Source organism: Panicum virgatum, chromosome 1N (genome assembly GCF_016808335.1).
Source record: "Panicum virgatum strain AP13 chromosome 1N, P.virgatum_v5, whole genome shotgun sequence".
Classification (NCBI taxonomy): domain Eukaryota; kingdom Viridiplantae; phylum Streptophyta; class Magnoliopsida; order Poales; family Poaceae; genus Panicum; species Panicum virgatum.
The window spans coordinates 45,533,286-45,543,970 of NC_053145.1; the positions used below are offsets into that span (position 1 = coordinate 45,533,286).

At 48.6% G+C, this 10,685-nt stretch overlaps 1 protein-coding gene across 2 annotated transcripts; it reads right to left on the reverse strand.

The window, feature by feature from the left end:
* LOC120656078 (auxin response factor 7-like) lies at positions 1-6,089 on the reverse strand. 2 transcript variants are annotated; one of them, XM_039934081.1, is made up of 15 exons: positions 5,793-6,047; positions 5,546-5,684; positions 4,427-4,542; positions 4,151-4,246; positions 3,964-4,020; positions 3,617-3,769; positions 3,451-3,535; positions 3,186-3,276; positions 2,916-3,080; positions 2,188-2,307; positions 2,015-2,099; positions 1,716-1,884; positions 1,130-1,599; positions 867-1,057; positions 1-773 (listed from the first exon to the last, which is right to left on the reverse strand). In XM_039934081.1, the coding sequence occupies exons 2-15, from the start codon at positions 5,574-5,576 to the stop codon at positions 584-586; spliced, it is 2,019 nt and encodes a 672-aa protein (XP_039790015.1). In that variant the 5' UTR covers positions 5,577-5,684; positions 5,793-6,047; the 3' UTR covers positions 1-583. The 2 variants fall into 2 exon arrangements, with proteins under 2 accessions (XP_039790015.1, XP_039790016.1); XM_039934082.1 differs by having other exon boundaries at positions 7-773; positions 5,797-6,089.
* Between the last annotated feature and the right edge of the window lie 4,596 nt (positions 6,090-10,685).

Genomic DNA, 10,685 nt, shown 5'->3' on the forward strand with positions numbered 1-10,685 from the left:
CCGAAAAGAGCATGCCGCTGGAACAGCAAGCTGAGACTTTTTTGCACCAGATCATTCGGTACCAAGCCGGGGGTAGAATACAATGCAAGGTGGGAGCAGCAGCTACAGATGATGATGCTTATATAGGTAGCAAGGAACATGACGCTGATATACATAAACCACTACTGCTACTACCAAACTAGTTGTACATGAAGTCCTATTTACTGGAGGTGAGGGGCGCGGCCCGCCGGCCGACGTCGACCAACGAGACGGCAGCAGTCAGTGGCAGTCTCCAAAACCAAGCAGCCGGCAATTCGCCATGCCTCCTACCAAACACGGCAAACAAAACACAGGTTGGTGCCACAGGGAACGGCGCGCACGCAGCCTGCTTGCCATTACGTTCCAGTCGTCCTTGCTGGCAGAGGACCACCACTGGTCCTACATCAGCCATTGCAAACCAAGGCAGTCAGGCAGATTGTGGGGCAACGTCCTTGAGGCCCACAGCGCAACAAACAGATAACTCTTAGCAGTCTCAAGGAGCATGGGCATTGCCTCCCAAACATCCAAAAAGGGAAGAAAAGGTAAAGCGCCAAGTTAGCATCCATCAGTCCTTATCGGCGGCAACCAGAGCGCTGTTGTTTGAGTCACTCTGCGGCATGTCAGATTCTGGTGACAATTTGTCTAGGTTCGGTTTAGTGGTGTCACCAATGACCAGCAGCTTCACCTTGGGAGTCAAAGACTTGGCCTCCTCATAGGAGTAAATGTATATCCTTTTCACCATGCCGCAAAATTCACTGCGATGAAAGGGGGGGAGAAAATCGCAAATTAAATCAATTGCAAAGTTACCATAGGTATAGAATCCAGTGCAAAGGGGTAAGGGTACATACGGCCACGGATCATCCCCAACCAGCATCATATCATCCTCATCATCCGTGTAAATAACCTTCCATTTCTTGAGGCTAGCAGAAAGCTCCCCCTGGATATCAAACATCTCCTCCAACTTGTGGAGAAGATCATCATACCCTTCTAGCCTCGTCAAGTCCACTGCCCTGCCAACCGCCATTCCTTGCATGATTACCTGCAGGGACAAAGTTAGTAGTTACACTAGCATCACCATGAAAGAAACAAGTTGTGAATAACCCATTATCACCTTGGTGCAGCTCCTGACTTGCCGGCTCTCAGTCTCATGAGGAGAGCGCTCACTGCTTGCTGCTGGGGCATCTGTTTTGTTGGCTTGGGATGGCTGTGACAGCTGATCAGGCTCAACATCTACTGACACAACAGGTGGTTGGTCTTGACCAGCACTAGCAACAGCAACCACTGGTGATACTGCCTTAATTAACTCAATACCAAACAATCTGCAGCCAGCAATAGCGGATTCTTGCTTCCTTTCAGGTGGAAGTTTGTTAATGCTAGCAGAGTAGGATTCCGTTCTAGTGTCTCGAATTGGCCAATACAAATGATTGTTGGTTGGAGTAGAATGCTCGTTCTTTGAATTAAATCCCACATTCAACGATGATGAAAAGATCGAATTGGGATTTGAATGGTATAGTTCCTGGGTTCGCTGCAGTCCCGAAAATGAGAAAGCATGGGTAGGCTCAGGTGGGGATTTCCAAAAACCTAAGATAGAAATAGAAGAGATTAGATTTGCATGTGAGTCAATATGTGAACAGAACAGTAAGTATGTTGTTAGAAGCCAAGTCACAATTTGGCACAACAGCTTAGTAACCACATACCAAAAGCTGGAGGAAGTTCTGGAGCAATAGAAGGTGAAGCAGGAGGCCGTGCACGCTTACTCCGTAAAGGAGGCTGAGGCGGTTGTGTGTTAGTTGCATCAAGGGGTTCTAGTTCCCATGGTGAAACTCTATCTGGACGGACAACAGCAGAAGGCTCATCCCATTGGACCTGTGAGCAGTTAAAGCATGGTCTGAGATCTTGGAAAGACGCATTCAAAATTGGAAATACAACATACATTTCAGTTGAAAATGCAAAGTAAAAATGGAATCATGTCCATAAATAGAAATACATTGATTACCTTCAAAGATCTCCAATCAGAGTCAGCCCACGGAGATGTTGAGTTAGCTGGCATGCTTCCCAGACCAATAATTGTTCCACTAAATCTGTAAAACATGAAGGAAGAAGGTTATGAGAGGCATGTATGCAACCTATAATGAAGTATCAGTTTAAGGAAAACAAAATGTAGAATACCTTCTTTCAGGAGATTCATCACCCTCAAATCTCATTTTAAACCTCATACCGACAGACATCTTGTGATTCTTAGCTTCAAGGTACTTGTTTACGCTCACAACAAACTCCGATCGACTTGTTCTGTGGACCAAATGAGATGGGCAGTATAAGTTTCTTAGCACAAGTTCAAAAGGAACACATATTTCCACATGTCACCTAATAGGACGACATAAGTTTAGTGCAAGAAACAACAACTAAAAGCTATACATGAAATTCATTTATAATATAGACACAAGGATTGGACGTAATGCTATAAAACTCATGTGAAGAAAAAACCATCCCGCATGTAAAGTCGGATAGGCATTAAAGCCGCCACCACCATAGGAAAATCAATAATTGATAACAGCACAAAATAGTGGCAGGGCGCCGGTGTATGGCATGTAGTTGGTTTGGGCCCTCCTACCAGGGGGTAGTTCCAGTGGTCGCCAACCCAAGGTCATGGTCTGGGTGCGGCCCTACAGGGTAAAGCCAGGGGTTCGGGGGTTTTCTCGGCTTGTACGACTGTACGATGGTACGACTTGGATCTTTCTGCCTATAGAAAACCATGGAGGCAGTCTCTCCCCCACCGGACCAGTTCTTTTATGAAGCGCAGCTAGTTCATGTACAAAGTGTAGTAGACTCAAACAAAATATAATGCCTTGAGTAAAGAGAGCATTTCACAACAGAAGGTTTAGAAAAAGGAAGCGAACCTGGGTTTGTAGAAAACAGAAAAGAGAGTTCCAGTGGAGATGGCATGAGATGCAGTTGCGAGGACTCCAAGATGCATGCTGTGGCTTGAGATAACTGATGATGGCATGTTATTTACTTGCCTCATGAGCCTTCTTACCCCGACTCGTAGCTCTCCATTCTCACCTCTGTTAGGTTAACAAATAAGGACAGTTAGCAGACTTATACAAAACTCAGCAGAACAGAAGACAAACAAATGAGGTAAAAGGCTTCAACATGCATTTCTATCACACCTCAAAAAGATAAATGCATCACCGGCAACCAATCTTTTTGAGCTAACAAAAACACTCCAACCTGTTGTAAGTAGATGCCTCCTTGGTTGACCTAAAAGGAAACGGCCGTAATGCTTCATGAGTCATTGCAACCAAAATAATTATGGAAATTTGTTTCTGAACTAGGTTTATTCAAAATGAATGCCACATCAAAACTACAAGAACAACACTATTATACTCTGAAATTAAAACAGGTTTAAGCGGTATGATGATGTCAGAAATCAACCTCGAAAGATGTGACGGAAATGCCATTCATTTCCATGGAGATCTTTAGCCACCAGTTCTTGCCACGGTGGGTTCTGAGTCATATCCTAAAAATAAAAAGTATTCCACTTAATAAGTCATGCCACAGATGCTACACACGGACAAGGTATACAAAGTATTGTGCTAACCAATTGGGGCAAACATTCTTCAGCATGTCTCCTGAGGACAGAGAAACCACCATGGGTGCTCGTGTCTGAAGCAGTCAAAGTCTTGCAGAAGGAATGGACATTGCACCTTTCTGGCTCTGGTAGCTCAGGAGCTGGGCTGGTGGACTCACTTTGCTAATTAAGTGAATTCAACGAAAATGTCAGCGTACGCACATGTAATACTGACCATGCGATATAGCTAGTGAAATCGATTGCAAGAAAGGAATGCCATTACGTGAGATAGAGTACTATATGCACAGAACAAAGAGACAGTAGCAGAATGAGAAGATTGAGATCCACCAGAAAATTATATAGGTGAGCCTACTCACATCTGCTTCTGGTTGCAGCATAATTTGAGCATAAACTTCATCGGAATCAGTTTCAGCCTGCATTCCAGAGATAAAGTAGTAAGGAAAAGTAAAGGATATCAGTTCTATAAATGGCTCTATTAGTGGGCATTCCAGTGAAGTTTGTATGAAGGGAGACTACACAAAACAAAAGGAAAGGAGGACTTACTCTGAGTTCTACATTTACCACCTTGCACAGGATCTTGGATGGTAGATTAAACAAAGGTAAGTGCTGGTCAAGTTGCTGATCTGTAGATGCTTCAAGCTATAGAAAGATTTTAGGTCATCAGTTGAATGACAAGATACAAAAATGAGCTCAATTGCTGCAGAACAAACCACCGTGATTCTAACATATGGCACAAGCAATATAATTACAATATTGATAGCTAAACTATGCAGAAAAGCACTCAACTCCTTGATTGTGGTGCATCACATTAAGATATACCTGTTCCATATGACCTTGCGGGAAGTAGTAAACCAGCTCGCCTTGGCGAGGCACTGTGACCAACGGCCCAGCACAAGCATGCCAGAGTTCCCTGAACAAAGCATGGCTAATACCCCCTATACAAAGGCATTTGGATTGGATAAGAAGAAACATTCATGAGAATAAGACATACATCCAATTGAAGAGATTTTTTTCACCCTTTTATTCTGTAAATTTTACAGCGACGAAGACTATTTTTATGATGAATTAATTGAATAATAATGACACAATCCTAGTGTAGGGTCATACATGCAGATCTTTAATATTTTTCCTATTCGTAATTTCACATGAATAAGTCTATTTCTATGATGATTTAATTGCACAATAATTACACAATCTTAACTTAGCACCATATGCATAGATCCTTCATTTTCATATTATAATCAATATTTCACCAAAACATACAAAATTTACAAAGGAATGCACTGCAGTTACCAAATGGACAAATATCAGTTTACAGATCCGCAACCATACATCTTCCCCCTCTCCAACCCCCGGTTCCACAGATCCCGTTTGCATGCATGAAAACAACAGATGGCTAACCCAGACAATTTACTGCAGAAGTGCAAAATTAAATTGTCGGATGAACCAGTCAAAAGCAACAATCCTCTGAGTTGTACTTGAAACAAGGCCAATTGTTACGGTAACCTTGGAAATTTTACATTGGAAGGCACTGTGGTTACAAATAAGACATAAACAGGTTTCCTAGATCCATAATTGCATATTCCCCCCATTTCGCAGATGCAATTTCGCATGCATAAGAAAAAATTGCGTGGTGGTGAGCTCAATAATTGACAAAGCAGACTAGAATTCTCCCATGAATCAGTAAAAAAAATAGCAGTCTCCAGCGTAAATAACAAAATTATGAGCCGTCCCAAATTCTACCGAATTTCGCACTTCCTTCCTCCCCCTGCCACGAGGGAGTCAACTTCCCAAGTCCACGTTCGTCTATTCTCAGCAATTCAGCAGCGTCCCCCGCCAGCCAGCAGTCGCCACACAAAAGGCCCGGTCCAAGCAACACAAGCCGAGAGAGGAGAGAGAGAAGCAGGAGGAGCCAGAGCGCAAGGAACGGAACCGCACCTGAGCCGACGGCCACGCCGGCGTTCGCCATCCCCGCGGCCTCTTCTAGGCAAGGCAAACCCCCCTCCTCGAGCGGAATTCAGCCGTAGAGCACCGAGCCGCGCCCCGATCTGGTCACCCCATGCCGAGCTCGGCAGATCTGCGCGCGCAGCGCCACCGGGGCAGCCGTTAGAGCTCCGAGCCCGCGCAATTCAGGGGAGAGAGGAGGCGCCAGGAGCGCGCAAGGGGGGGAGGCCGGAGATCTTACTTACGCTCGGCAGCAGGGGAGGGTCTCGCTCTCGCGCGCGCGGCCGCGACTCCGGAACCACCCCAAAGGCTCGGCGGGCGGGAAGGCGCGCGGCGGAGGAGAGGATGGCGGGAGCGGGAGGGAGGAGGCGTGGAGCTGGGGAGCTGTGGGAGCTCGTGCGCCTGTGCTTTGCTGCCCGGGGCGGTTGGTTGGCTGGCCGGCTTGGAGCCGAGGCGTGGGTTTTTTTTACTAGCAGCAGGAGTAGTAGCGCGAAGGAAGAAGCGTTGGACAGCGCGGTGCGGGGTGGTGGGCTCCCGTGCTCTGCTGCGGCTTTATTTTTCGCGTCGGTTTTTTCGAAACGGCTTCCTCGCTGGAGATCGATCGATCGGTCTGTGCGGGTTTCCGGGAGGGAATTTTCCGCGGGAGGGGGGCAGCAAAGGCGTGAGCGGGCGGTAACGGCAGCCGTTAGTGGAGCGTCCCAGGGGTCCGGCTACGCGTACACGCCGAGTGCGTCCTGCGAAATGGGATCGGTTTTTTTTTCATCTCATCTCAGGTTTTCCACATGCATGCTGCGCCCCACTCCCATGCTTTTGGGAAGAGGGCATGACATGTGTGTTCTTTTGCCTCGTTCTTGATAAATGATTTTATTGCGTTCTTGTAAATATTGAATAGAGATCATCCTAGTTTGGCTCATTATTAGAGTTTATAAACGCTGACCTCTCATATATATTTAACGAGATGAGTGTAGGATATTATGTGTCTATACATGTGGTAGAAAAGAAAGATATACTTTTTTTGGAACTAGGATGTAAAGGAGTTTGGCACATTCCAATGGTGAAAATAAAAAAGAGGAAATACCAAATCCTAGCTAGGCTTCTTAAGTTAGGGCCCTCCGCCTTTCACTGATATCTTCCAACGTGGTGTTTGGATTCTCTTCATGTGATTGGACTTTCATGTTGAAAGACATTCGGTTTGCATCCTTTTCTCATATGTTTGATGCGGTATAGATATTGATGATATCATACACATCGTCGTTTGTCCTTACTAGAGATGCTTTAGAAAAATTGTACTGCCAATGAAACAAATTGTTGAAAATTGTTAGGTCGTAGTTGGGCTAACATGATGGTGAGCTACAACTGTTGCCCAGACGTCTTTGGCAAATTAAATTAAATAGACGGTGAAGGTGTCTAGCCATCTCAAGGTGACATAATTAGTTGCCAGTATAATTTATAGAATACAAATTATGCTACCCCTAATATAAAAGATAAACAACTCTAATAATTCTAAATTAGCTTTATTACAGATTCAACAGTCTATCTTTGTTGTCTACCTATATATGCTTTTAAATATTCAAGTTGTTCTCTTTTCCATGATGCCTTCCAATTTGGTGTTTGTGATCTCCTTGAGCAATTAGGCTTCATGTGAATAGACCCACTATTCTCTGTGTTTGTTCCATATGTTTCATATGGTATACATGTTGATGATGCCATTCACATCATATTATTCGTCCTTTTTTCTAATTATGCTCTAGGAAAAGTGTGCCATCAATCAAATAAGTAGTAAAAATATGTAATGTCATAGTTGGGGTAAGACGATGGCAAGTCAGAAGTCATGATCGACTTTATAGTATTTTTCTAGAAACTTGTCACAGTTAGATAAGTTTGCCTTAAACCTATTCTTTATTTTGTCGTCTACCAACAAATGTTTTTTTTGCGTATCCGTCCAAAGAACTGGAATAAATTTTCTCAAAACATTTTCCTTGAAGGTGATGGTTATCTCGAAACTTTTACTTTCATGGCATTATTATATTTATACTTTTATTAGTTACTAGGACTAGGAGTATTTTAGAGTAGAAACCGGTAGGTTGGTCCGCTTGTATGCTGTATAGTAGTGTAATCATGGCTCGAACGTCTTGTTTTCTTAATTTCTTACCATGTGCATTTCTACTGCATACGAGACGGAACCAATAATTTGATTAATGATTTCTGTATGCCATTGCCACCGCTGTCCACAGGATCAACCTCAGATTGATGTGCACGTTGCCTTGTGCAAAAGAAACGGCACGGGCCTCCCAGCGCTAACTTTGCACCCCCGTTATCCTCAACGGGACTCCGTTCTCCATTACGGCACCCATAACTACAGCCATTAAAAGCTCACGGGCTGCAAGCCTGCATCCCCCCACGTCCCGTCCGGGGTGATCTATTCCCGTATTCCCGCATATGCGAGGGGGGCGCAGCACATCGCAGAAGGCAGAGCCGGCCGCCGCCCCGCCCCGCCCCGCCCTTGCTCCCCCGCCTCCTGAGCTCCGGCGCCACCCTCCACCGCCGCCGACGCCAATCGAGCTCGTCGTCGCGCCGTCCAGCCACCGCCGCGCCGCCTCTTCTCGCCCCCGCCGCCGGCACCGCCCACCGGGGGTCCGGCCCCGCCCGGCCGGCGCCCTCCGCCGGCCGAACCGCCTCCGCCGTCGGGCCACCTCCGCCGCCGGGCCGCCGCCACCGCCGAGCCCTCCTCTAGATCCGGCGACCTTGGAGCCGCCCTACCCCAGCAATCCGGATTCATAAGGCAGCCGCCGCCAACCACCGCTCTCCGACCCCCCCCACCCCTCACCGCCGCCGAGCTCGGGGAAGAAGAAGAACAGGGTTTTCTTCCCCCCTTCTGCGATAGCGCCGCTATTTATCGTGCTTTTTCGGTCCATCCCGGCCCCGCGAGCGCACGGCCCGATCCAAGCACTGTTCGGTGGTCCCGCGCAACAGTGTCCGTCGACGATGGCCTCGCGCGCGGCCAGGACCGTACCCATCGGGAGTACGTACACCAAACCACATCCATCACGCCGCGCGGATCCGACGGCCCCGCATCGCCGTCCACCCCGGTTCCGTCTTTTCAGCCCGCGTGTACAGTACAGGAGGAGGATCGAGCAGGCGCGAATCTTTCTTTTCCCCTGGCGCGTACTGTGTCCACCATGTACCGCGCTGCCCCATGCGGCATGCCACGGCCCTCCCGTGCTGTCTGTCTGTCTTCGATGCCGCGGGCTACACCTACAGGGTGGCGGGTCTCGCCCCGGTAGCACAAGGATCATTTTTGCAGCGTTCTCGCGCCAAACATCACTGTTGGCTCAGGTCCAGCCGTCCAGTTCACTGGCCGGGCAGTCGAACCCGGCCCGTTTGGTTCAGGCTGGCTGGGTCGGTGCACGGGCTGGTGGGGGTCTAACGCCGTCAGTCACAGGCTGGCTCTCGCCGCAGACCTGCGCATGCAGCATGCAGAGCTGGGCGGGCAGAGCAGGCCTTTCCCTTGACGGGTCACGTGCCGGTGCGGTCCCCTGGCCCAGCGTCACGGGGCTGCTCTTTAATGCGTGTCCCTCGCCGGACCGCCACACCGCACGCTCCTCCTCCCCGCCGCTCGGGTGCGCCACCAGCGACCGCACCAGCTCACCATTCACCAAGCAAAGCTGCTCCTTAAAAAAAAACCAAGCAAAGCTGCTGTTCCCTTTGAACCACGCCGGGCCCAGCGTTCAGTGGGACGGTGCTGTTACCGCCACCGGGGCTCAACCGCTCAAGGGTGCAGGTGCAGCCCGTGCAGCGCACCAACCTGCTCGCTGTGGCGATCCGGTCCGCGTGACCGAGCTTGTGTCCAGCGTGACGACGAGACCTCTTGTGTGTTGCTGATGGGACAAATAATAATTCGGGGCTGTCGCGTTTACACTCTGCACCCGTGCACCGTGCATTACTCAGAGTACGACTTGCCATCCACTTCGGTATTCGCTTCACAAGGCTCTGTTTGCCCCGAAAAGGTATGTCCGGGTTTAAGTGGAAAAAAGGGGACAATTTGCTTGGGGACGGGACATGAATCCTCTCTTTTTTTTTTTACAGGCGAAGATAAGTGCCGGCCATTTCTAGCTCCCTTCTCCCTCGCGCAAGCTTTGCAATGGCCGTACCCAAAGATGAGGGTGACCGTAGTTTTGGTGGTTGTCTCCCCGGGGCATGGACTCCCGTGCATCCTTTCCTTTTCGTCAAGGTCTTTGCCTAGCTTTTTGTTGCATTTTTATCCCGCGAGCTGCTCAAACTAGCATGTTACTAGTGACATGATGCTATCCATAATACAGATTCGCTACCTAATACTAGCGACTTATCGCAAGAGTTAGTATTTAGAGTTATCATCAGGAAATAGACCACTTTGCCGTAAGTTGTACTACTAGCATGCATGTTATTTTTTTTGTGATGTGTACACGGGAGGTAAAAATGGAGAGAGACTGTTCCACACGGCATCGAGCGTGTACAATTCGGCACGCGTCGCCAACTAAACATCATGAAGACCGAAAAAACTATGTCCACCACTCACTCCTTAACATTCTTCGAGCGAATTGTCCATTTGTCGGCCAAGAAAAAAAAAGAAGACACCCAATAGCATTATTACCTTATTACTTGGCTTAGGTTTACTCGGCAAGTTGCCTGAAAAGTCCGGACCAGTGAATGTGACGCGCACCACTCGCCCGCACTCACGACGACCTACGACGACCCCCTAGATAGCTAGTACTACCAGTGGCTACCGATCGGTGGCTCACCTTGCAGTCGGCAGCTCAACCCAACCCATGGAGACCGCTCGCTCCTGGGTGCGCCTCACGGGGTGCAGAAAGCAACGCCCTTTAATTAATCAGCCCCCAACGTGCTTAGCCGCCGCTGCCGCCAAGTGCGTGAACGGGAGAGACAAGCGGTTGTGATCAGCTAGCTGCAGCCTCTGCAGAGTCAGAGGTCCAAGTCCGGGATGGGATTAGAGAGTTTCGGAGAGAGGGGAAAGCAGGCAGGCCGCGGTGGCGGGGGACAGGGACATGCGCGCTGCGCCTGCGCGGGCGCGGGCAGCAGGGGCGGCCGCATTAGTTTAACCCCGAGGGGGATTAGATTATTCGCTAAACTAATCCGG